The sequence below is a fragment of the Microcaecilia unicolor genome, chromosome 6, assembly GCF_901765095.1.
Source record: "Microcaecilia unicolor chromosome 6, aMicUni1.1, whole genome shotgun sequence".
NCBI classification, from domain to species: domain Eukaryota; kingdom Metazoa; phylum Chordata; class Amphibia; order Gymnophiona; family Siphonopidae; genus Microcaecilia; species Microcaecilia unicolor.
The window spans coordinates 193,688,087-193,711,129 of NC_044036.1; the positions used below are offsets into that span (position 1 = coordinate 193,688,087).

Here is a 23,043-nt window from a genome sequence, read left to right on the forward strand (position 1 = left end):
GGATCAGCAAAACTAGGGCCTGGAACTGAAGTGATTGCCATCAGAAATGAAACCTTCCAGGTTAAAAGATTTAGATGACATGTGTCAAGTGGCTTGAAAAGTTTTTTCATCAGCCAGACAGAGACAATGCTGAGATCCCACAACACTGTAGGGGGCTTAATGGTAGGTTTAAGCATTAACAAGCCCTTCATAAAGCGAGCTAAAGGCAGAGCAGAGATGGGCTTACCTTCCACACAATGATGGTAAGTGTTAATTGCATTAAGGTGAACTCTTATGGAATTGGTTTTAAGACCAGATTCAGAAAGATGTAGAAGGTATTCAAGCAGTTTTGTGTAGGACAGGAAAAAAAGGATCTAGGGCGTTGCTCTCAAACCAAACAGTAAACCTCTTCCTAGAAGCTGACAAACCAGGATGCTCAGTTTCCAGCAACCAGAATCTGCAGTTTGGTTTCAACTGAAGCATCGAAATAGGTGGAGACCTCTTAAGTCGATGCATCCTGGAGCCATGTCTCCGATGTTGAAGTTAATGGACTGGTCTTTTCTTTTTTGCGCCACTGTTGTTGACTCTTAGTCCTCCTTGATGAAAGCTGCGACGAGTTTACACCAAGGAGATTATGGTCAGGTCCCAGGCATTGCAAGCACCAAGAATGAGTGTCCATGAGGAACATGGTCTTACTAGACCTAGAACATATTTTAAATCACTGGGAGTTTTCTGGGACATGAGAGGAAAAATGGCCGAAGCAAAATCAAACAGCTCAATTTAGGTGAAAATGGGAAAATTTAACCACCAGGGTGCTTATGGCCTAGGGGGCCAAAAGAGTTGTGGAAAAAGAAAACTTACCAAAATCACTGAACACACTAAGAGGATCAGTGCCATACAAGGAGGGAACAAAACGACAGGCAGGCAAAACGCAACTGGGCAAACTCGCATCAAGATGGTGCACGTGAGGGAGAGAGCAAACAGAATCCTCTGAGCTCTGGCAAAGTGGGGGGGGTGGAGGAGAGGAGAGGACTACTGCCTGGTTCTGGTGACAGAAGCAGGTGGGAACTTGTGCAATCAACAATCCCAAAAGTTTCCAGAAGTTAGAATGCTGGAAAAGAGTGTCTCCGCCAAGGGTTCCGTCAGAAGGCATAATCCAGATGAGAGTATAGTATGTCCTGCTTGTCTTGGGGAAACAATGACACTTAAAACAAATGTCCAATTGTTCTAACAAAACAGTACTGCTATGAATCTTATTGCAAATGTTTCAGCAACAATGGCCAAAGAAAGTCAAGTCACATTAGATAACTGGTGTTCAACTTTCTGAATCTGTCAGAGCTTTGACAATTTGAATTTTCTTTATTTGGAAACCCCCTTAAGCACCAACACCAAAACATTTGTAATAAGATGTACAGCGTTAGCAGCTTTGCTGGGACAAGTGAGCATTTCTTTTAATCACCAATAGTCACTTTTTTTTTTTTTTTTTAAGCCGTGACACTCATTTTTCATTGGTGTGAGAGCAAAGGTATTGAATTCAGAAGTGTTGCTCTGTAACCTTCTGAAACACCCCACAAAGTCACGAGAATTTTCCTCTCATTTAATTTTGGCAACTGATACTCTTAAATATGTCAAGATTATGTACTATGTATACATACCTCCAGATTCTATATAGCGCAACTAAGCTGACATGCAAATCCAGTCATATTCTGAATTTGCACATGTAACCTAATTAGTTAACAAGCCAATCAGCACTGAATTGCCAATTAACAAGCAATTGACATGAATTGGCATTAGAATGTATGCACACAACTAAGTGTACTCTAAAATGATGCACATAAATTCGAATAAACACAGCTGAAAAGGGGGCATGGAATGGGGGGGGGGGGGGGGGGGTCGTGGGTATTTCTAGAATACACTTGGTCCATATCTAATTTAGTTGTGGGAATTTACACAATGCCTGCGACTAAACTTGGCTGCGTGGATGGCCACTCAGTACATTCAATAAACCGTGACAAAATTTAGACATCTAATAATTTGCTCCAACGTTCGAATGTGTGTCACTGGGATTGTAACCATCTCCTGACGTCATGAACGCAGTGAGAGACACTGGAACGTTGCAGGAGCAGCTTCAGCCCTTCCTCCACACGCATCAACATTCCTGCCCCTGCCACAATGCCCACCCCCCCTCTGACGTCGGGAGATGTTAATCCTCCGATTTTCTCCGCCCAAAAAAGTTTTACCTCCTGCTCTGCAGAACCCATACTCCCCCCCTTCTGTCGTTTCAGGACCCCCCCCTCTGCCCCTCCCCTTCGTAACAGCCAGCTGTTTAAAAGTTTTTACCTCCTGCACGCAGGGACGCCGCTTCAGACAGCCTTTTCTTTCGCTTCTCTTTCAGCTGTTCCTGTGGTCCTGCCCATGAGGGAGGGACCACAGGAACAGCTGAAAGAGAAGCGAAAGAAAAGGCTGTCTGTAGCGGCGTCCCTGCGTGCAGGAGGTGAAAACTTTTAAACAACAGCCGGCTCGTACGAGGGGGATCCTGAAACGACACAGGGGCGACGGGATTCCTGGAACTCCACTGGAAGGGGAGGGGCGAGAGGGAGAGGGGGGAAGAACAGGGGGTGCTGTAAACTCTCGGTCTCACAAAGAGTCTGTGCATCGCACACATACTCTCATACTCGCTCTCTCACACACACACACTGTATCTGTGTGAAACACACTCTCTCACACACACTGTATCTGTGTGACACTCTCTCTCTCTCACAGACACACTCGTACCCAGTCTCACTCTCTGTCACACACACACACTCGCACAGTCACTAGTTCTCTCTCACACAGTCACTCTCTCAAACATACACACTCCGAGGAAAACCTTGCTAGCGCCCGATTCATTTGTGTCAGAAACGGGCCTTTTTTTTATTAGTATTCTATAAAAGTATGCCTAAATAGCGAAGATACTAACCTGTAGCAGGTATTCTCCGAGGACAGCAGGCTGATTGTTCTCACAAGTGGGTTGACGTCCGCCTCGGCCCAGGAAGCGGGAAACTTTTTCCAGCAAAAATATAAAACTTTGCCAGAGTCTTCTGGCACGTGAGCAGAGCGCATTGCACATGGGCGGACGACTTTCCGCCCGTCACGACCTCAATTAAATCAAAAAGCATATAAATAAGAAAACAACTCCAAAGGGGAGGTGGGCGGGATTATGAGAACAATCAGCCTGCTGTCCTCGGAGAATACCTGCTACAGGTTAGTATCTTCGCTTTCTCCGAGGACAAGCAGGCTGCTTGTTCTCACAAGTGGGGTATCCCTACCATCCAGGCTCACTCAAAACAATGAACATTGGTCAACTGGGCCTCACAACGGCGAGGACATAACAGATTGACCTGAAAACAAACACTAACAAAGTGCAGCCTGGAACAGAACAAAAATGGGTCTAGGGGGGTGGAGTTGGATTCTAAACCCCAAACAGATTCTGCAGCACTGACTGCACAAACTGACTGTCGCATCGGGTATCCTGCTGAAGGCAGTAGTGAGATGTGAATGTTTGGATAGATGACCATGTTGAAGCATTGCAAATCTCTTCAATGGAGGCTGACTTCAAGTGAGCCACTGACGCAGCCATGGCTCTAACATTGTGAGCTGTGACAGGGCCCTCCAGAGTCAGCCCAGCTTGGGCGAAAGTGATGGATGTGCAATCTGCTAGCCAATTTGAGATTATGCGTTCCGATGGCGACTCCCCTCCTGTTGGGGTCGAAAGAAACAACTGGGCGGATTGTCTGAAGGGCTTTGTCCCCTCTACATAAAAGGCCAATGCTCTCTTGCAGTCCAAGGTATGCAAACTGCTTTCGTCAGGGCGGGTACGAGGACGGGGAAAAAATGTTGGCAAAACAATTGACTGGTTCAGATGGAACTCCGATACCACCTTCGGCAAGAACTTAGGGTGCCTACGGAGGACTACTCTGTTGTGATGAAACTTGATATAAGGTGCATGCACTACCAAGGCCTGAAGTTCACTAACTTTACGAGCTGAAGTAACAGCCACCAAGAAAACGACCTTCCAGGCCAAGTACTTCAGATGGCAGGAATTCAGTGGCTCAAAAGGAGCTTTCATCAGCTGGGTGAGAACGATGTTGAGATCCAGTGACACTGGTGGTTTGACTGGGGGCTTTGATAAAAGCAAACCTCTCATGAAGCGAACTAAAGGCTGTCCAGAGATAGACTTACCCTCTACACAGCGATAAGCACTAATCGCACTAAGGTGAACTCTTACAGAGTTGATCTTGAGACCAGATTCTGACAAGTGTAGAAGGTATTCAAGCAGACTCTGTGTAGGACAAGAAAGAGGATCTAGGGCCTTGCTGTCACACCAGACGGCAAACCTCTTCCATTTGAAAGAGTAACACCTCTTCATGGAATCTATTCTGGAAGCAAGACTCGGGAGACACCCTCTGAAAGACCCAAGGAGGCAAATTCTAAGCTCTCAACATCCAGGCTGTCAGAGCCAGAGACTGGAGGTTGGGATGTAGAAGCGCCCTCTTGTTCTGAGTGATAAGGGTTGGAAAACACTCCAATCTCCACGGTTCTTTGGAGGACAACTCCAGAAGAAGAGGGAACCAAATCTGACGCGGTCCGAAGGCTGCAATCAGGATCATGGTTCCGCAGTCTTGCTTGAGTTTCCGCAAAGTCTTCCCTACTAGAGGTATGGGAGGATATGCATACAGAAGGCCCGTCTCCTAATGTAGGAGAAAGGCATCCGACGTTAGTCTGTCGTGGGCATGAAGCCTGGAACAGAACTGAGGGACCTTGTGATTCACCTGAGTGGCAAAAAGATCAACCGAGGGGGGGTGCCCCATGCTCGCAAGATCTTGCGGACTACGCCCATGTTCAGTGACCACTCGTGAGGTTGCATTATCCTGCTCAACCTGTCGGCCAGACTGTTGTTTACGTCTGCTAGATAAGTGGTTTGGAGAAACATGCCGTGACAGCAAGCCCAAAGCCACATCCAGACGGCTTCCTGACACAGAGGGCGAGATCCGGTGCCCCCCTGCTTGTTGGTTTAAAACATGGCAACCTGATTGTCTGTCTGAATTAAGATTACTCTGTTGCACAGCCGATCTCTGAAAGCCTTTAGAGCGTTTCAGATCCAGGAGGTTGATTTGCAGACCCTTTTCTTGAAAGGACCAGGCTCCCTGAGTGTGAAGCCCATCTACATGATCGAATTGTCCACCACTAAAGAGAATTCCGAAAGCTGGTGGACAGTTGGACTACATCTGCCGAGCCGTGACCTGCTGAGACATTCGAATAATGGACACCAGGGACAGAAGGTTGTCCGCCCTTGCCTCGGCGAGATAAGCTCGAGCTGAGTGCTCAGCAGAGCTCCAATGAATTCCAATTTTAGGACTGGAGTGAGAAGAGGGGACTTGGGATAGCTTATGATGAGCTCCAGCACCTGAACAGTCATTCGCATGGACTCCAGAGCACCTTCCTTCGAGGTGCTCTTCACCAGCCAATCGTCGAGATAAGGAAACTCCCAGTCTGCGTAGAGACGCTGCAACTACAGCTAGGTATTTTGTAAACATTCTAGGCGCAGATGCTAGACCAAAAGGCAGTACAATGTACTGAAAGTGCTGTGTTCCCAGCCGAAATCGAAGATACTTCCTGTGAGCTGGAAGTATCGAGATGTGGGTGTAAGCATCCTTTAAGTTCAGAGAACATAGCCAATCATTTTCCTGAATCATGGGAAGAAGGGTGCCCAGGGAAACCATCCTGAACTTTTTTCTTGGATAAGAAATTTGTTCAGGGCCCTTAGGTCTAGGATGGGACACATCCCCCGTTTTCTTTTGCACTAGGAAGTATCTGGAATAGAATCCCAGCCCTTCTTCACCTGGGGGACGGGTTCGACCGCTTGGGCCTGTAGAAGGGCGGAGAGTTCCTCTGCAAGGACAGCTTCCGGTGGGCAATTTGTAGTCTTGGATTCCAGATTGAGGGTGTATCCTAACCGGACAATTTGAAGAACCCACCGGTCGGAGGTTATAAGAGGCCAGTTTTGGTGAAAAAAAACAAAACATTAAGCTCTCCCCAACCGGCAAGTTGTCCGGTATGGACACGTTTACTGAGGCTATGCTGAACTGGAGCCAGTCAAAAGCCCATCCCTTGCTTTTGCTGGGGAGCCGCAGTGGCCTAGGCGCACGCTGTCGACGAGAACGAGTGCGCAGAGACTGAGCCTGGGCAGGCTGCCGAGAAGCAGGAGTGTACCTACACCTAGCACAGGAATAGGGAGCACTCCTCTTCCCTCCAAAAAACTTCCTAGATGAGGAGGTAGTAGCAGAAGACGCCCTGCGGGAGAGAGAATCCATAGCATCATTGCGCTTCTTGATCTGCTCAACTAGATCCTCTACTTTCTCAACAAAAAGGTTATCACCCCGGGCAAGGAACATCCGCCATCCGCTGCTGGACTAAATGATCCAGGTCAGAGACACGCAGCCATGAGAGTCTGCGCATCACTATACCTTGGGCAGCGATCCTGGATGCTACATCAAAAGTGTCACACATACCTCTGGCCAGGAATTTTCGACACACCTTCTGCTGCCTGACCACCTGGCAAAAAGGCTCGGCCTGCTCCAGAGGGAGTGCGTCAACCAAGCTGGACAGTTGCCTCACCAAGTTCCGCAAGTGGATGCTCGTGAACAGCTGGTAAGATTGAATTTTGGCAGCGAACATAGCGGCCTGATACGTTTTCCTCCCAAAAGAGTCAAGAATCCTAGCTTCTCTGCCTGGGGGCGCTGAGGCATAGTCCCTAGTACTCTTGGCTCTCTTGAGGGCGGAGTTCACCACCATGGAATTGTGGAGTAACTAAGAAGACCTCATCAATCCAGGTTCACCGTGGATCCGATACTGGGATTCAGTTTTCTTCGGGATCACGGGACCAGACAGAGGCAACGACCAGTTCCACATAAGGACTTCCTTCAGTACCTTACGTAGAGGAGCCATCACAGCCTCTCTAGGTGGAGAAGGCTAATCCAGGACCTCGAGCATCTCAGCCCTGGGCTCATCCTCAACCTCCATAGGGAAAGGAATAGCCGTAGCCATTTCCCGGACAAAAGATGTAAAGGATAGACTCTCCAGTGGAGATAGACTCCTTTCTGGTGGAGGGGAAGGTTCAGAGGCAATCCCAAAGGGCTTGTCAGAAAAAATGTACCTGGGGTCTTCCTCTGAATCCCACAAATGCTCCGCTTCAGTATCGGATAAGACCTCCCTCAGGGCACTCCGAGACTGAGCCTGCCTCGACACTGAGGAACGATGTCCTCGATGGCGATGTCGAGAAGTCGACGCCCGTCTGGACTCAGGTGAAGCTTCCTCCACCGACGTCGAAGGGGAGTCGACCTGGGTGGCAGCTGATGTCGATGCTGCGGGTGGCACTGAGGCCGGGGACCTCTCCGCAGGAGAGGGGCCAGACGCCGCTGCAGCCAGCGGCACGGAAGGCGCAGGCACCCCTGACACCGGATGCGTTCGTCGAGAGCCACCATAGGAAAAGGCTGCGGGGTCGGTGGAGCAGCCGGTGGCAGAATCTGTCGAGGCTCGGGAGGAGGTATCAGGCTGCCACGAGGTCGACGCATCGGCACCTCCTGTAAAGAGGGGGATCGGTCCTCTCGACGCTGGCGCTTCTCGGGTGCAGACTCTCTCGACGCCCTGGAGCTCCTGGCACTGTGTGTCGAAGAAGAACCATGATGGTGCTTCTTAGCCTTCGCTCGACACCAGTCATCGAGATTCCTTGGTACTGATGAGGACGTGGAATCCTCACGTCTCCTAGGGGCCTGGTCTGATGAAGGTCGATCCCAGAGGGCCTGCATAACAGGAGGCCTCGAGGCAGGTGGAGATCCACTCGATGCCTCACTGCTCCCAGCATGTGGTGGTCTCGGAGCAGCCATTACCTCTCGTTCCAACGTTGATGCTCCTCTCGATGTCGACTCAGTTAACCTCAGTACCGATGTCGTTGTCGACGTCGAGGGACCGGACAGAGCCCCAAAAAGCTCTCTCACTGGGCTTTGAGACACGAGTCCGTTTCTTCATACGAAGACACAGACTACAAGCGGCTGGGATATGGTCGGGCCTAAGGCACTGGATACACCAGGCGTGGGTATCGGTACCTGAGATGGTCCGGTTGCACCAAGTACAATGTTTGAAGCCACTGGGTGTCCTCGATGACATGGAAGGAAAAACGGCTTCACCGAAATCAAACAACGTGATTGTGCCAAAAAAGTGAAGGACGGAGGAAGTGACGTCATCCGAGCAAATGGCAGCTTGAATGAATAGCTCCGTTCGGGACTATTCATAAAGTTAGCGATTCGCCTTTGCTAGCCTCCTCAGCGCTGTGAAAATACCTGGAGAGAGAGTATATGCCACCTAGAAAAAGTTTAGAAAAGTTCCTCTTTTCGGTACACAGGCAGAAGAAAGCGGGAGCTGGAACTGTAGGCGAGGCGGAGGAGAGCAGGAACATGGCAGCGGTGCAATCGGAGTCGGAGGAAGAAAGTGCAGGCCTGCAGGAACGTGCACTGGAAGAAGAGGTGACGAAGCGCGAGCTGGTGCAGTGGCTTAAGGAGCTCCGGGAAGACATGGCAGGTGTCAGGAGCGATGTGGAGTACCTGCGCGATATTAAGAATGAGCTGGGTGAGCTGGGAACGCGAGTAGCGGCTGTGGAAGAATCAGTAGAGGAGATCCGTGAGGAGTTGTCTTCAGTGAAAGGAACCGGTACTAAGCACGCAGAGGCTCTGCAGGCGGTAAAAGATCAGCTGGAAGAGCTTGAGAACCAGTCTAGGAGGAATAACCTCCGCTTTAAAGGTATTCCTGAGACTGCAGAGTTTCGTGACTGTGTTAAGGTGGTGGAGGACTTTTGTAATTTTGTGATGGGGTCTGGTGAGAAGAGTGAGTCCACCACGTGGCAGATACAGCGGGCTCATCGGAGTCTGGGTCCTATGAGAGATATTATTGTTTGCTTTGCGGATTTCCCAACTAAGGAGCGCATATTGGCTAAAGCGCGACAGCAACAAACATGGGACTGGCGAAACTGCAAAATCAGCGTATTGCAGGATTTGGCATGGGCCACACTACAGAAGCAGCGGGCCTTCCAGGTCACTAGATTTATGCGGGGCCGTGGGCTGCGCTATCGCTGGATGTTTCCATTCGCAGTTTGGATGTCGGTGGATGGAAAATCAAGGAAAGTGAAAACTTTATCGGAGGTATGGGTGGCCCTGAAGGAGATGGGATGTAAAGATCTGCCGTTGATGGGGGAAGTCCACTACCCAAGGAAACGAGTTGAGATCGGCCTCTCAGAGATTGGCATCTCAGTGGCGTACAGTGGGGGCTGATGAACGCAAACGACAACAGAGTGCTACCTGAAGGGACAATAATGTTTCATAAGGTGATTAGGTGTGGACATGGGGTGTAGCCATTTGGGGGGCTCACAGAATTGGTGCTGTTTGGAGTTTATGTATTTGCTCTGGTTTGTTGGGGGGGGGGGGGGGGGGGGGGGATGGGTTAGGGTTGATGTGGAGTGTCGAGATTGGGAAGGGGGGTGGGGGATGGTTGTGGAGATTGGTTGAGGGGTGAGTGTGTGGGGGAGGGGAGTTTGATGTAAGGGGGGTTAGGGGTGAATCGATAGAGGAGTTTTAAGCCATTTGGGAGATGTTAATTCCTCACGTGATGGCAGGCTCATCTGGAGATGGGTCAAGCCAGTTGGAAAGGGGGGGGGGGGGGGGTCTGAGGCGACAAATGGGGGGAGGGATGAGCCAGAGTTAATGGTAGTTGGATCCTGGAATGTAAATGGACTGAACAATCAGGGGAAGAGAAGCATAGTTTTCGAAGAATTGGGCAGACTTCAGTGGGATATTGTATTTCTCCAAGAAACTCATTATTATGATCTTTTATCATTGCTGGTTTGATATACTTATATTTTGTGTTTGATTACATTCATATTTTTAGGTTTTCTGTTTTTAGAGTTGCTCCTTTCAGAAGGTTTCAAATTAGGTATGTATCCACCACTCCATTTTTATTATTTAATATGTTACACAACATTTTTACATATTTATATATGTTCAAGGTCTAATGCTGTATATCAGTGCCTTTGCTTTGCTGTTTTTATGTATACGTTCTTATATAGATATTTATTATATATATGTTGGTAATCGTATACATGTTTATATATATACAATTTTTAAATACATATAATGCGTTTTTTGTGATGGGATGATTGATTTATTTGTATTAAGTGGTCCTATGTACACCACATACTTATTTATTCATGGTCAGATTTTACATACATGTATGTATAACATTTTATTATCATTTTATACCTCATATATTATCTATTTGTTCATGAATATATGAGAAACTATGGTGGTATGTTGTTTTTATATTTTAAGTATATTGGTTTTATATTTTAAATTTGATGTTTTATTTATTATAATTCAATCTGTTTGTTTATTGTAGCCCCTGACGCAGCCCTTGGTGGGCGAAACACGGCCTGTGTCGGGCAATTTGTTTACATGCGGTATCTTCAATAAAATCTTTCTAATGTTATATTGATCTGATGGCTTCTTTTTCCATATTGATTTTGCAGATCGTTTGCCCTGTTTTTTGGAATTCCTCACGTGATGGCAGGCTCATCTGGAGATGGGTCAGCCAGTTGGAAAAGGGGGAGGGGTCTGAGGCGACAAATGGGGGGAGGGGGAGGGATGAGCCAGAGTTAATGGTAGTTGGATCCTGGAATGTAAATGGACTGAACAATCAGGGGAAGAGGAGCATAGTTTTCAAAGAATTGGGCAGACTTCAGTGGGATATTGTATTTCTCCAAGAAACTCATTTGCGTCCACGAGACCTCCCGATGTTAAATAGGAAGGCATTTGAATTAGTGGTGGCCCATTAGGGGAAGGATGGCAGCAGGTAGTGGGGGTAGCTATTTAACTGAGGGAGGGGTTTGGGTTGGTGGTTAAATCAACAATTTAAGGATTCGACTGGGAGGTGTGTGGCGGTTCGAGGAGAATGGCAAGGTATGGGAATCACACTGGTTAATGTGTATGCTCCTAATTCTGGTCAGGCGGGGTTTTTTCGAAAGCTCTTGGGGGAATTACAAGATTTTGTGCAGGGGTCGGTTGTGGTAGGAAGTGATTTCAATGTTACGCCTAATGCGTGGTTGGATCACTCCTTGGGGGGGCGGTTACTGTAGTAGGAGAAGTAGGAGAGTGTTTGAAGAGTTTTTTCGCGGATTGGAGATGGTGGATAGCTGGCAACTGATGCATCCAACACAACAGAATTATACATTTTATTCCCATGCTAGTAATTCATATACTCGTATTGATGGTATATGGGTGCATCGTAATTTGTGAGGAGCCATGAGGAAGGCGGAGATAGAGCATATTCAGATATCGGACCATGCCCCAACTTGGGTTACTTTGGAGGGTTCCTTAGGGGGAGCAAAGAAGGGGTTTTGGAGACTGAATGAATCACTACTGGGGGATGTGCAGGTAGTGGAGGCGGTCAGGAAGGCCATTGGGGAATATAGTTCAATGATAATGGAAAAGTGAGGGATGGAACTTTGTGGGATGCAATGAAGGCTGTGATTAGGGGAGTTTTTGTCCAATGGGGGTCTCGGAGGAAGAGGGAGAGGGCCAGGTTAGATCTGGGTCTGAGGCGGCGTTTAGCAGAATTGGAGACTCGACATAAGAGGTCGCAGGATTCAGGGGTTTGGCGTGATCTTTGTAAGGTTAGGCAGGAACTTTCTGGGTTGCAGATGAGGGAGGTGGAGTTTGCACTTGCAAAACTGAGGCAAGGATTTTTTTGAATTTGCTAATAAGGGTGGAGCAAAATTAGCAAGATATTTGAGGGGGAGGCAGATTAGATTAAATGTACAAAAAATTAAAAATGGAAGGGGGAGAGGTGTTATACAGATTCGGCGATTCAGGATTGTTTTCTTCATTATTATAGGGAATTATACAGGGAGGAGGGTGGGATTTCAAGGGTTGAGATTGGGCATTTTTTGGATAAAATTCAGTTGGCTAGGCTCACTGATGTAGAGCAGGGGCAGCTGAGCGAGAGTATTAGGGGTGAGGAAGTTATAGGGGTTATAAAGAATTTGAAGAACGGGAAGACTCCGGGGTTGGATGGGTTTTTGGGGAAATTTTATGTTATTTCAGGGGGACGTGGGGGATCTTTTAGTCCGGGTGGGGAATGGGGTGTTAAAAGGGGGAAATTTGCCACAGTCCATGGTGGAAGCTGGAATTACAGTTTTGAGGAAACCAGGGAAGGACCCCACTTTGTGTGGGGCGTATCGGCCCATTTCTCTCCTTAATGTAGATGCCAAAATTTTGGCAAAAGTGTTGGCTAATAGACTGTGACAGGTGTTGCCGAATCTTGTTCACAATGATCAACCTGGGTTTGTGTCTAGGAGAACTGTGGAAGATAACATTAGACGCACTATCCATTTATTGTGGTCAGCTCATCAGAGGACAGAACTAGTGGCCTTTTTAGCATTAGATGCTGAGAAGGCTTTCGATAGGGTGAAATGGGTATATTTGGAAGAAGTGTTGCAACGGATGGGGTTGGGGGGCAATTTTAGTGCGTGGCTATCAGCATTTTACACAAAACCAAGGGCGTGTATACGGGTTAATCATAAATTTACCTCATTCTTTGAGATTGAGAGGGGAACTCGTCAGGGGTGCCCTCTTTCGCCCTTATTTGCGATGTATATGGAACCCTTGGCAATTTGTTTTCGGGAGCATAGGGCGTTGCAAGGGTTGTGGGTCAGGAACATCGGGTGGCATTATTCGCAGATTATGTGCTATTGAATCTTAGGAATCCAGGGAATACGTTGAGGGTAATGTTGGAGATCTTCCGAGACTTTGGACAGGTAGCGGGATTAAAAATTAATATGGACAAGAGTGAATTGATGGGGGTTAATATTTCTGATGTAGAGGGAGCTAACTTGCAAGAAATAGTTCCATTCCGTTGGGTTAATAACAAATTTAGGTATTTGGGGATTCAGATTCCTAGAGAGGTCCAAGATTTGTTTCGAGTGAATTATGAACCGGTAGTACAGCAGATTAAGGATGATTTGATGAGGTAGAGAGAGCTTTGGTTGTCGTGGTGGGGCAAAATTGCGGTGGTAAAAATGAATGTCTTGCCGAGGTTCTTATTCTTGTTTCAGACCTTGCCAGTGCCTATCCCTAAAAAGGCACTGAGTAAAATTCAAAGCATGATTTATAGCTTCATTTGGGGAGGAAAAAGGCCCCGTATAAGACGAGAGATCTTGTGGGGTGCACTAGAGCAGGGAGGCAGGGCGGTGCCGAACGTAGAATGGTATTATCTGGCTGCGCAATGGAGAATAATTTTGGATTGGGATGTAGCACAGGGAAAGGCGGGGGTAGTAATTGAACAGGAGCTTTCTGGGCTGCAACCCCTGGCTACGTTGCTCTGGGATTCACAGGGAGGAAGGGAGGGGGGGGGAGGAGGAGTAGCCAATCCCTTTCCGAGTCATTTGCTAAAAATTTGGCAGGAGGCTAGAAAGCGGTGGAGGGGGGGGGGGGTCAGGATCTCTACGTTGGGTTCTCTGAATTGGGAGGGTAAGTTTAGAGTGGGGCAATGGGATAGAACCTTCTCTAGGTGGGCTCAATTGGGATTGGTTAGATTTCGGGATGGCTTTCAGGGGGGAAAATGGGCATCCTTTGAATATCTTAGGGATAGGTTTGGTTTACCGGAGGGGGATTTTTTTTTGCTTATATGCAAATAAGGCATTTTGCTATACAGCAGGGTTGGTTAAGGGGAGATCTGATTAAAGGGGGAGTATTTGGAAAATCTTTGGTTGTTAGTGAGAAAACATCCAAGGCCTATATCGATCATATATACCGTATTTTTCGGACTATAAGACGCACTTTTTTCCCCCTAAATTTGGGAGGAAAATGGGGGGTGCGTCTTATAGTCCGAAGGTAGCGATTTCCCTCCCTCCCGCCCTCCCCCCGAGTTCGTGATCGCCCTCCCCCAGGCCCTGTCACCACTTCTCCCTACTCACGTCACGCGATCTTCCCTGGTGGTCTAGTGACGTCGGGGCAGAAAAGAGCCCCCTCTTTCCTGCCCAGCGCACTGCTCTCCGTCCTCCTGTATGCAGCCTGACGGTTTCGGCGAGATTCAAAATGGCCGCCGAGACTTCAATTCTCGGCGGCCATTTTGAATCTCACCAAGACCGTCAGGCAGCATACAGGAGGACGGAGAGCAGCGCGCTGGGCAGGAAAGAGGGGGCTCTTTCCTGCCCCGACGTCACTAGACCACCAGGGAAGATCGCGTGACGTGAGTAGGGAGAAATGGTGACAGGGCCGGGGGGAGGGCGATCCCGAACTCAGACAAGACGCACCAGAGCACCTAGGTTTTAGAGGAGGGAAAAAGGAAAATTTTTTTTTCCTATTTCCCTCCTCTAAAACCTAGGTGCGTCTTATGGTCCGGTGCGTCTTATAGTCCGAAAAATACGGTAAGTATATAAGAGGATGGAAAAGGATTAAGCATAAGTTTATGCAGGCCTGGGAAAAGGATTTGGGGAAGACCTTTACTGATGAGGAATGGGAAAGGATTTGGGGGGGGGGGGGGGGGGTGCGAGCGAGTTCAGTTTGTGTGCTGCTTCAGAAGAATGCATGTAAAATAATTACCCGGTGGTATTATGCGCCGGACAGACTTCATAAAATGTTTCCTTTGGTATCTGATATATGTTGGAGATGCGGGGAGGTACGGGGTTCGTTTTTGCATGTTTGGTGGGAATGTGAGGGGTTATTTTCTGTGTGGGAATCGGTGGGCGGTGTACTTTCTGCACTGCTTCAAGTACCTATACCTTTGTCTCCCCAAGTTTGCTTATTAGGGCTCAGCCCAATCAAGTTGCAGTGGTGGCAAGAGAGGTTGTTCCGGTGGGGACTAGCGGCAATGAAGCATTTGATTGCAGCCTCTTGGAAATCTTATCTTCCGCCTAGCATGGATCAATGGAAGGAGAAGGTGCGGTATCTATTTCACTTGGAGAGACAAACAGCTGTACGAAGGGATTGTTTTTGGATCCGTCAAAGAGGGTGGAAAATGTTGGAGGGCAAGTTGTCATCTTTGGCTTAATGGGTAAGGGGGGTGGGGGGGAGTAGGGGGATAAGGGGGTTGAGGCTTAATGTAATCGTTTAGAAGGGTGTGAATAAGTTGGTGAGGAGTTTCTTTATATGTGAGTTTGGGGTTAAAACCTTATTGTTTGGATTGGGGAAGTATTGGATGGGGGGGATAAAAAAAACTAAAAAAAATTTGAAGTTGGGTTGCTTTATTGAAAACGGATGGTTATGGAGGGGTTATTTGGTGTTGTTTTCCCGACGTGCGAGTCGGGCACGATATTATTGAATGTTTCCATGTATTGATGAATATTTCAATAAAAACTTATTGAAACAAAACAAAAAAAAAAGCGAAGGACACAAAAAGGGGAAAACCTGACCGTGCGGCCTAAAGGCCGGCTGCGTCGAGAAACAAAAAGTAAACTTAATAATAGGCCAAAAAACACTAACGGAAACTACAGGAATAAATTTTTTTTTAAAGAAATAGAAAAAATAAAGAAAAGAGTCGTCAGACTCCTGTTCCTGGGCCAAAAAACGACGAGAGCCAGAAAAAAACGCCATCACCTTGTCTGGACAAAAAAAGAACTGAGGCACACTTGCGACGGGCAGGAAGTCGTCCACACATGCGCAGTGTGCACTTCTCGCGCACCAGAAGACTCTGGCAAAGTTTTACATTTTTGCTGGAAATATTTTGCTGCTTCCTGGGCCAACACAGGAACTCAGGAAATCAAATACACTGGCATTTAACTTTAGAAAAGGAGATTACAATAAAATGAAAAGAATGGTGAAAAAAAGACTGATGGGAGCAGCTGAAAGGGTAAAAAACTTGAATCAGGCGCAGATGCTGTTCAAAAACACCATCCTAGAAGTACAGGACAAATATATTCCGCGTATTAGAAAAAGAGGAAAAAAGACCAAACATCAGACGGCATGGCTAGACAGTAAGGTAAAGGAAGCTATCAGAGCCAAAAAGCCATCCTTCAGAAAATGGAGAAGGGAACCGACTGAAGACAATAAGATAAAACATAAGGAATGTCAAGCCAAATGCAAAAAGGAGATAAGGAGGGCTAAGAAGTTAGCGTTAGAAGCAAAAACACATAGCAAAATTTTTTTTTAGGTATATTAAAAGCAGGAAGCCGGCTAAAGAATCGGTAGGGCCGCTGGACGACTGTGGTGTTAAAGGGGCGAACAGGGAAGACAAAGCCGTAGCGGAGAAATTGAATTAATTCTTTCCTTTGGTCTTCACCAAGGAGGATTTGGGAGGGATACCGGTGCCGGAAAAGGTATTTGAAGCAGACGAGTCAGAAAGACTAAATGATTTCTCTGTAAACTTGGAAAATGTAATGGGGCAGTTCTGCAAACTGAAAAGTAGTAAATCACTGGGACCGGATGGTAGTCATCCCAGAGTATTAATAGAGCTGAAAAATGAACTTGTGGAGCTACTGGTAGTAATATGCAATTTATCCCTAAAAACAGGTGTGGTACCGGAAGATTGGAGGGTGGCCAATGTAACGCCGATTTTTAAAAAGGGTTCCAGAGGAGATCCGGGAAATTATAGACCAGTGAGTCTGACGTCTTTGCCGGGAAAAATGGTGGAGGCTATTAGTAAGAATAAAATTACAGAGCACATGGGCATGGGCTACTGAGACAAAGTCAGCACGGATTTAGTGAAGGGAAGTCTTGCCTCACAAATCTACTGCATTTTTTCAAGGGGGTGAACAAACATGTGGACAAAGGGGAGTCAGTGGATGTTGTGTATCTAGATTTTCAGAAGGCGTTTGACAAACTGCCTCATGAAAGACTCCAAAGGAAACTTGAGAGTCATGGGATCGGAGGCAGTGTATTATTATGGATTAAGAGCTGGTTAAAAAATAGGACGCAGAGAGTAGGGTTGAATGGTCATTATTCTCGATGGAGAAGGGTAGTTAGTGGGGTCCCTCAGGGGTCTGTGCTGGGACTGCTGCTTTTTAACATATTTATAAATGACCTTGAGATGGGAGTAACTAGTGAGGTAATTAAATTCGCAGATGACACAAGGTTATCAAGGGTCGTCTCGCCGCAGGAGGAATGTGAAAGCTTACAAGCAGACCTCATGAGACTGGGGGATTGGGCGTCCAAATGGCAGATGAAGTTCAACATTGACAAGTGCAAAGTGATGCATGTGGGAAGGAGGAACCCGAATTAGCTATGCAAGGTTCCGCTTTAGGAGTTACGGACCAAGAAAGGGATCTGGGAGTCATTTTGGATAGGACGTTGAAATCTTCAGCTCAATGTGCTGCGGCGGCTAAGAAGGCAAACAGAATGTTGAGTATTATTAGAAAAGGGATGGAAAACAAACATGAGGATGTTATAATGCCATTATATTGCTCCGTGGTGCGACCGCACCTGGAGTATTGTGTTCAGTTCTGGTCGCCTCATCTCAAAAAAGATATAAATGAATTGGAGAAGGTGCAGAGAAGGGCAACAAAAATGATAAAAGGGATGGGACGACTACCTTATGAGGAGAGGTTAAGACGGCTAGGACTCTTTAGCCTGCAGAAAAGGCGGCTGAGGGGTGATATGATAGAGGTTTACAAGATAATGAGTGGGGTAGAGCGGACAGATGTGAAGCGTTTGTTTACACTTTCTAACAATAATAGAACCAGGGGACACAAGATGAAATTAGAATGTGGTAGGTTTAAAACGAATCGGAGAAAGCTTTTCTTTACTCAGCGCATAGTTAGACTATGGAACTCATTGCCGGAGAAGGTAGTGACGGCAGCTGGCCTCGCTGAGTTTAAAGGGGGTCTGGATAAATTCCTGAAGGAAATGTCCATTGATAGTTATTAAATTTGGGGTTTTTGCCGGTTCTTGGGGCCTGGATTAGCCGCTGTCGGAGACAGAGTGCTGGGCTTGATGGACCTTGGGTCTTTTCCCAGCGTGGCAGTGCTTATGACACGGATGTCGACCCACTTGTAAGAACAAGCAGCCTGCTTGTCCTTGGAGAACTAGGCATACTTTTATAGAATATGCCTAGGTGTATTTTTTCTACGTGGCTTTTTTTTTTTTTTTTTTTTTTTTTAAGTGTGATATATAGAATCTAACTCGTACTGCATAAATATACAACAGATCTGAAAAAACCAAGTCTGGAAGAACCCAGTCAACAATGAAAGAGAGAATTACCAACTAGTAGGGCAATAAGGTGTAAACCGATTAAATATGGTAAAAATATATAACCAGAAGTGTCACATTTGGTTACATGGGTGAATGTAAAAACTAAATAAATAAAACCCACAGAGAACCAAAGGAAGGGTTACATGCATAGGAGCCAACTTTTCAAAGTTAGTAGGTGTGCTAAACCCATCAGAAATTAAATTCTCCCTAGACAGTCAAGGAGTTTGCTCAATATTTGGTCGCATGGCACTTGAAAGGATTACCAAGTGATGGCACTTTGGCTTCGTGTTTCTTCACATTCAGACACTACATTAAAAAAAATTCTTTGATGAATTACAGCTGTTATTTTTCTAGAATACATCTTTGAGATTGAATTCCTATTTTATACAGTTAAGTCTGCTGTCTCCACAGTTGTTTGAATTCATTGGTTGGCAAGAGTACAGGCTCTTTTCAATTTTCTGCATTCCTTATTTTACTGCTTAAGCTCCTCCTTGCAATCAATCTTTGTTGTGGAAGCTTTCTGAAGAGAGCAACTCTCGTCTATGGCTATCTGGAAAGAATCATTCCATTGCTTTAATAAAGAGTCTGAATAAATCGCCACCAATTAAAGTAGCTCCTTGCCTACTACTGACTGTAGTCGGGGGAAGATCAACCTTACCTTTAGATAGAAAAACAATTTTGTCTGTAAATATAATGTAAATTCATGCAGAAAGCAATCGGGCCACAAAGATTTAAAAGCAGGCCAGTGATCTATCAGGGCCCTTTGCACATTATCAGTTGAAGTTATGATAGTAACCAATTTATGTCCTGCATAAGTACTGCCAGTTTGAATGATCTTGAAGTTAAGTTTCTGTAAAAGTCCCCAGCAATAATAATTGACTGAAACTTAGAAGATTTCATTAACAATGAGTACAAAACTTCAATACATTTTGCCCAACTCCCAGGTGCTCTATAGGTCACTTAGAAGTCCCAAAACAGAACCTTTTGAAGGTGCCCTAGTTTTAAGCAGGATAGCCCCCAGCTCAGCTTTCATTACCACTTAAGTTCTACATTGTAGATAACCTCAATTCTGCCACCTTTTTATGTTCTTCCTCATTGCATGATGGATAGCGTTATGGACACTGTGTTGCCATATCAGTTGGCAATTCTCGCCTTCATTGTTGACCGGGTCCTAGCAGACTTGGTTTTTACCACTTGGACAACCTGTGCTGGAGGAAAACTTGCAGTTAACCATCTGCTGCTTTTATTTTATTTTTTTTTCCTTGTTTGCTGAACACCACCCTTCCACAGGTGCGGAAAGAAAGTTTGTTATGTAAAGTTTTGTATACTATTTATCTAAAATACAAGAATGCATTCAGGAGAAGGGAAGCATGCAGTATCTACCTTGGTCCTCTTTCTCCGTTCTCTCAAAAAGTGCAAATTTGTGTGGATTGTCCACTACCATGAACTTCTTAAGCAGGGCTTCAATCACCTCGCTGGCCCTTGTCTGCGCACTAACATGCAGGTGTTTTGCTGTACCCTTGGGCAAATAGAACGAAGTACGTCGCTTCACAGCCTGAGAGCGTGTGGACTGTTTCCTACTGTCATGGATGGAAGGTGGCTTTCGGGAGGCTGGCACCGACACAGGACGGATCAGCTTCAGCTGCACTTTTATGAAGCCAGTGTAGGAGCCATCCTTGTTCTGGAAACCAAGAGAGAGTTAAGACATAAGGTGATTTGTCTGAACCACAAAAGCTGCTGTCTTTGTATGTGTCAATGTCTTGCATCACATTCATCACCATGCAAGCTATTATGGAAGGAAAGTCCTTAGTCTGCTCATCTGAAATGAGCTGCTAGAGATAATGAACAGAGTTTTGGTATGCGAGGAAATGCTCAGTGATGAGCTAGCCCTGTGGCTAAGCCACATCAATGTGCTGCAAGAGACCTAAATTTACATTCTGTGGGATCAGCAGAGCAGGTATATTTTGTAGGTAATATATTCATACCTGGAGAGGATGGGAGTTTAGGTGAAGTTACTAGCATCAGGATCCTGTACAAGGCACTTCCTTATCCAGGCCCTGGTCAGAAAGATGATTCAGGAAAATCCAGGTAACCGAGGGAGAAATCATGCAGACGGGGAGAACAATAAAGCAAGTACTGGAAGGAAACCCTGGACTACAATTCTATGTTGATGGGATAGAAAGTGGATATTCCTCTTCTGCACATTATACCTCCTCTCAGTGTCCACCTTCCGGATCTTACCAGGCTCATGAAAAGGTTGCTGTTGATCTGGCTGTTGTATTCCTTTATCTTCTGCTCAATCTCACTTTGGGACAGGACTGGCTTCTCCCAATCAATCTTTTCATCCTTAGGAAGGAAAAAGTCATACAAAATTCCTATGAAATAATTGCTAAAATTACTGGCATTTCTTATGTTAAAGGCAAAAATATCTCAGGTACAATCAGTGTTCAGAAAGGAATAGCGGCTAGTGCTACAATAAACAAAACCTCTTTATAGGGGAAGCAGTATACAGAAGCAAAGCAACACGCAGAGACTAAAAGCAGCAGTCTTTCATAACATCCAGTGTCCTGATTTCAACAGGCAGCTTTTATGGTTATGCTAAAGGAAGAATTAGTTCTCACCTGATAATTTTCTTTCCATTAGTCCCAACAGATCAATCCAGAGACTTGCGGGTTATGTTCATCTACCAGCAGGTGGAGATAGAGAGAACTCCGAGGTTTGTTATATGTGGACCTGTGCAGCTAGCCAACTCTCAGTTTGACTGGTACCAAAGCAATGGCATGAACCACATAAAACTCTCATGACTCAGATAAAAAAAAATAGTAAGGCACAAATTCAACTGTGGACCTAAAACTTTTTTTTTTTTTTGAACACACGACGGCAACGGCCCCCAAACACCAAAAGGAACCAAACAACGCAACCGCAAATCAGCTATAAAGCGAAGCTACTTACCTGTAGCAAGTAATCTCCAAGGACAGCAGGCTCTCACTTGTGGGTCGACGTCGGCCCAGGAATTGGCATTTTGCAAGCAAAAAATGTAAAAGTTTTGCTAGTGTCTTCAGGTGTGCGTGCACCGCGCATGTGACGACTGATTTCCCGCCCGTCACATGAATGTGCCCCTTCAGTTAAATCAAAAAGCATATAGTAACAACTCCAAAGGGGAGGTAGGCGGGTTTGTGAGAACAATCAGCTACTGTCCTCGGAGAATACCTGCTACAGGTATCTTCGCTTTCTCTGAGGACAAGCAGGCTGCTTGTTCTCACATGTGGGGTATCCCTAGCACCCAGGCTCACTCAAAACAATGAACATTGGTCAATTGGGCCTTGCAACGGCGAGGACATAACATAGATTGACCTAAAACCATAAACAACTGAGAGTGCAGCCTGGAACAGAACAAAAATGGGTCTAGGGGGTGGACTGGATCCTAAACTCCAAACAGATTCTGAGCACCAACTGCCCAAACCGACTGTCGCGTTGGGTATCCTGCTGAAGGCAGTAGTGAGATGTGAATGTGTGGACTGATGACCACATTGCAGCCTTGCAAATCTCCGCACTGGAGGCTAAGTGAGCCACTGACGCAGCCATGGCTCTTAACATTATGAGCCATGACATGACCCTCTAGAGTCAGCCCAGCTTGGGCATAAGTGAAAGAAATGCAATCTGCTAGCCATTTGAGATTGTGTTTTTTTCCCGATGGCAACTCCCCTCCTGCTGGGATCGAAAGAAAAACAACTGGGCGGACTGTCTGAAGGGCTTTGTCCGCACCACGTAAAAGGCCAATGCTCTCTTGCAGTCTAAGGTATGTAAACTGCTTTCACCAGGACGGGTACGAGGACGAGGAAAAAATGTTGGCATGGCAATAGACTGGTTCAGATGGAACTCTGATACCACCTTCGGCAAGAACTTAGGGTTCGTGCTGAGGACTACTCTGTTGTGATGGAACTTAATATAAGGTGCATGCACTACCAAGGCCTGAAGCTCACTGACTCTATGAGCTGAAGTAACAGCCACCAAGAAAACGACCTTCCAGGTCAAGTACTTCAGATGGCAGGAATTCAGTGGCTCAAAAGGAGCTTTCATCAGCTGAGTGAGAATGACGTTGAGATCCAATGACACTGGCAAAAGCAAACCTCTCATGAAGCGAACAACTAAAGGCTGTCCAGAGATAGGCTTACCCTCTACACGGCGGTGATAAGAACTAATCGCATTAAGGTGAACCCTCACGGAGTAAGTCTTAAGACCAGACTCTGACACATGTAGAAGGTATTCAAACAGGGTCTGCGTAGGACAAGAAAAAAGATCTAGGGCCTTGCTGTCACACCAGACAGAAAACCTCCTCCATTTGAAAGAGTAACACCTCTTCATGAAATCTTTCCTGGAAGCAAGACTCGGGAGACACCCTCTGAAAGACCCAAGGAGGTGAATACACCCTCTAAAAGACCCAAGGAGGTGAATTCTAAGCTCTCAACACCCAGGCCGTGAGAACCAGAGACTGGAGGTTGGGATGTAGAAGCGAACCCTTGTTTTGAGTGATGAGGGTTGGAAAACACTCCAATCTCCACGGTTCTTCGGAGGACAACTCCAGAAGAAGAGGGAACTAGATCTGACGCGGTCAGAAGGGTGCAATCAGGATCATGGTTCCGCAGTCTCGTTTGAGTTTCAGCAAAGTCTTCCCTACTAGAGGTATGGGAGGATACGCATACAGAAGGCCTGTCCCCCAATGTAGGGGAAAGGCATCTGACGCTAGTCTGTCATGGGCATGAAGCGTGGAACAGAACTGAGGGACTTTGTGATTGAT

The 23,043-nt window shown here is 46.4% G+C and overlaps 1 protein-coding gene across 2 annotated transcripts in view; it reads right to left on the reverse strand.

Annotated features, from left to right (window-relative positions):
• Positions 1–23,043, reverse strand: part of RASSF1 (Ras association domain family member 1) — a 180,539-nt gene that overhangs the window by 8,781 nt on the left and 148,715 nt on the right. For both annotated transcript variants that reach the window (XM_030205500.1, XM_030205501.1), the window contains 2 exons: positions 20,487–20,591; positions 19,629–19,926 (listed from right to left, as the gene is read on the reverse strand). In XM_030205500.1, coding sequence (XP_030061360.1) covers positions 19,629–19,926; positions 20,487–20,591 — 403 coding nt within the window. The remainder of the gene's footprint in view (positions 1–19,628; positions 19,927–20,486; positions 20,592–23,043) is intronic.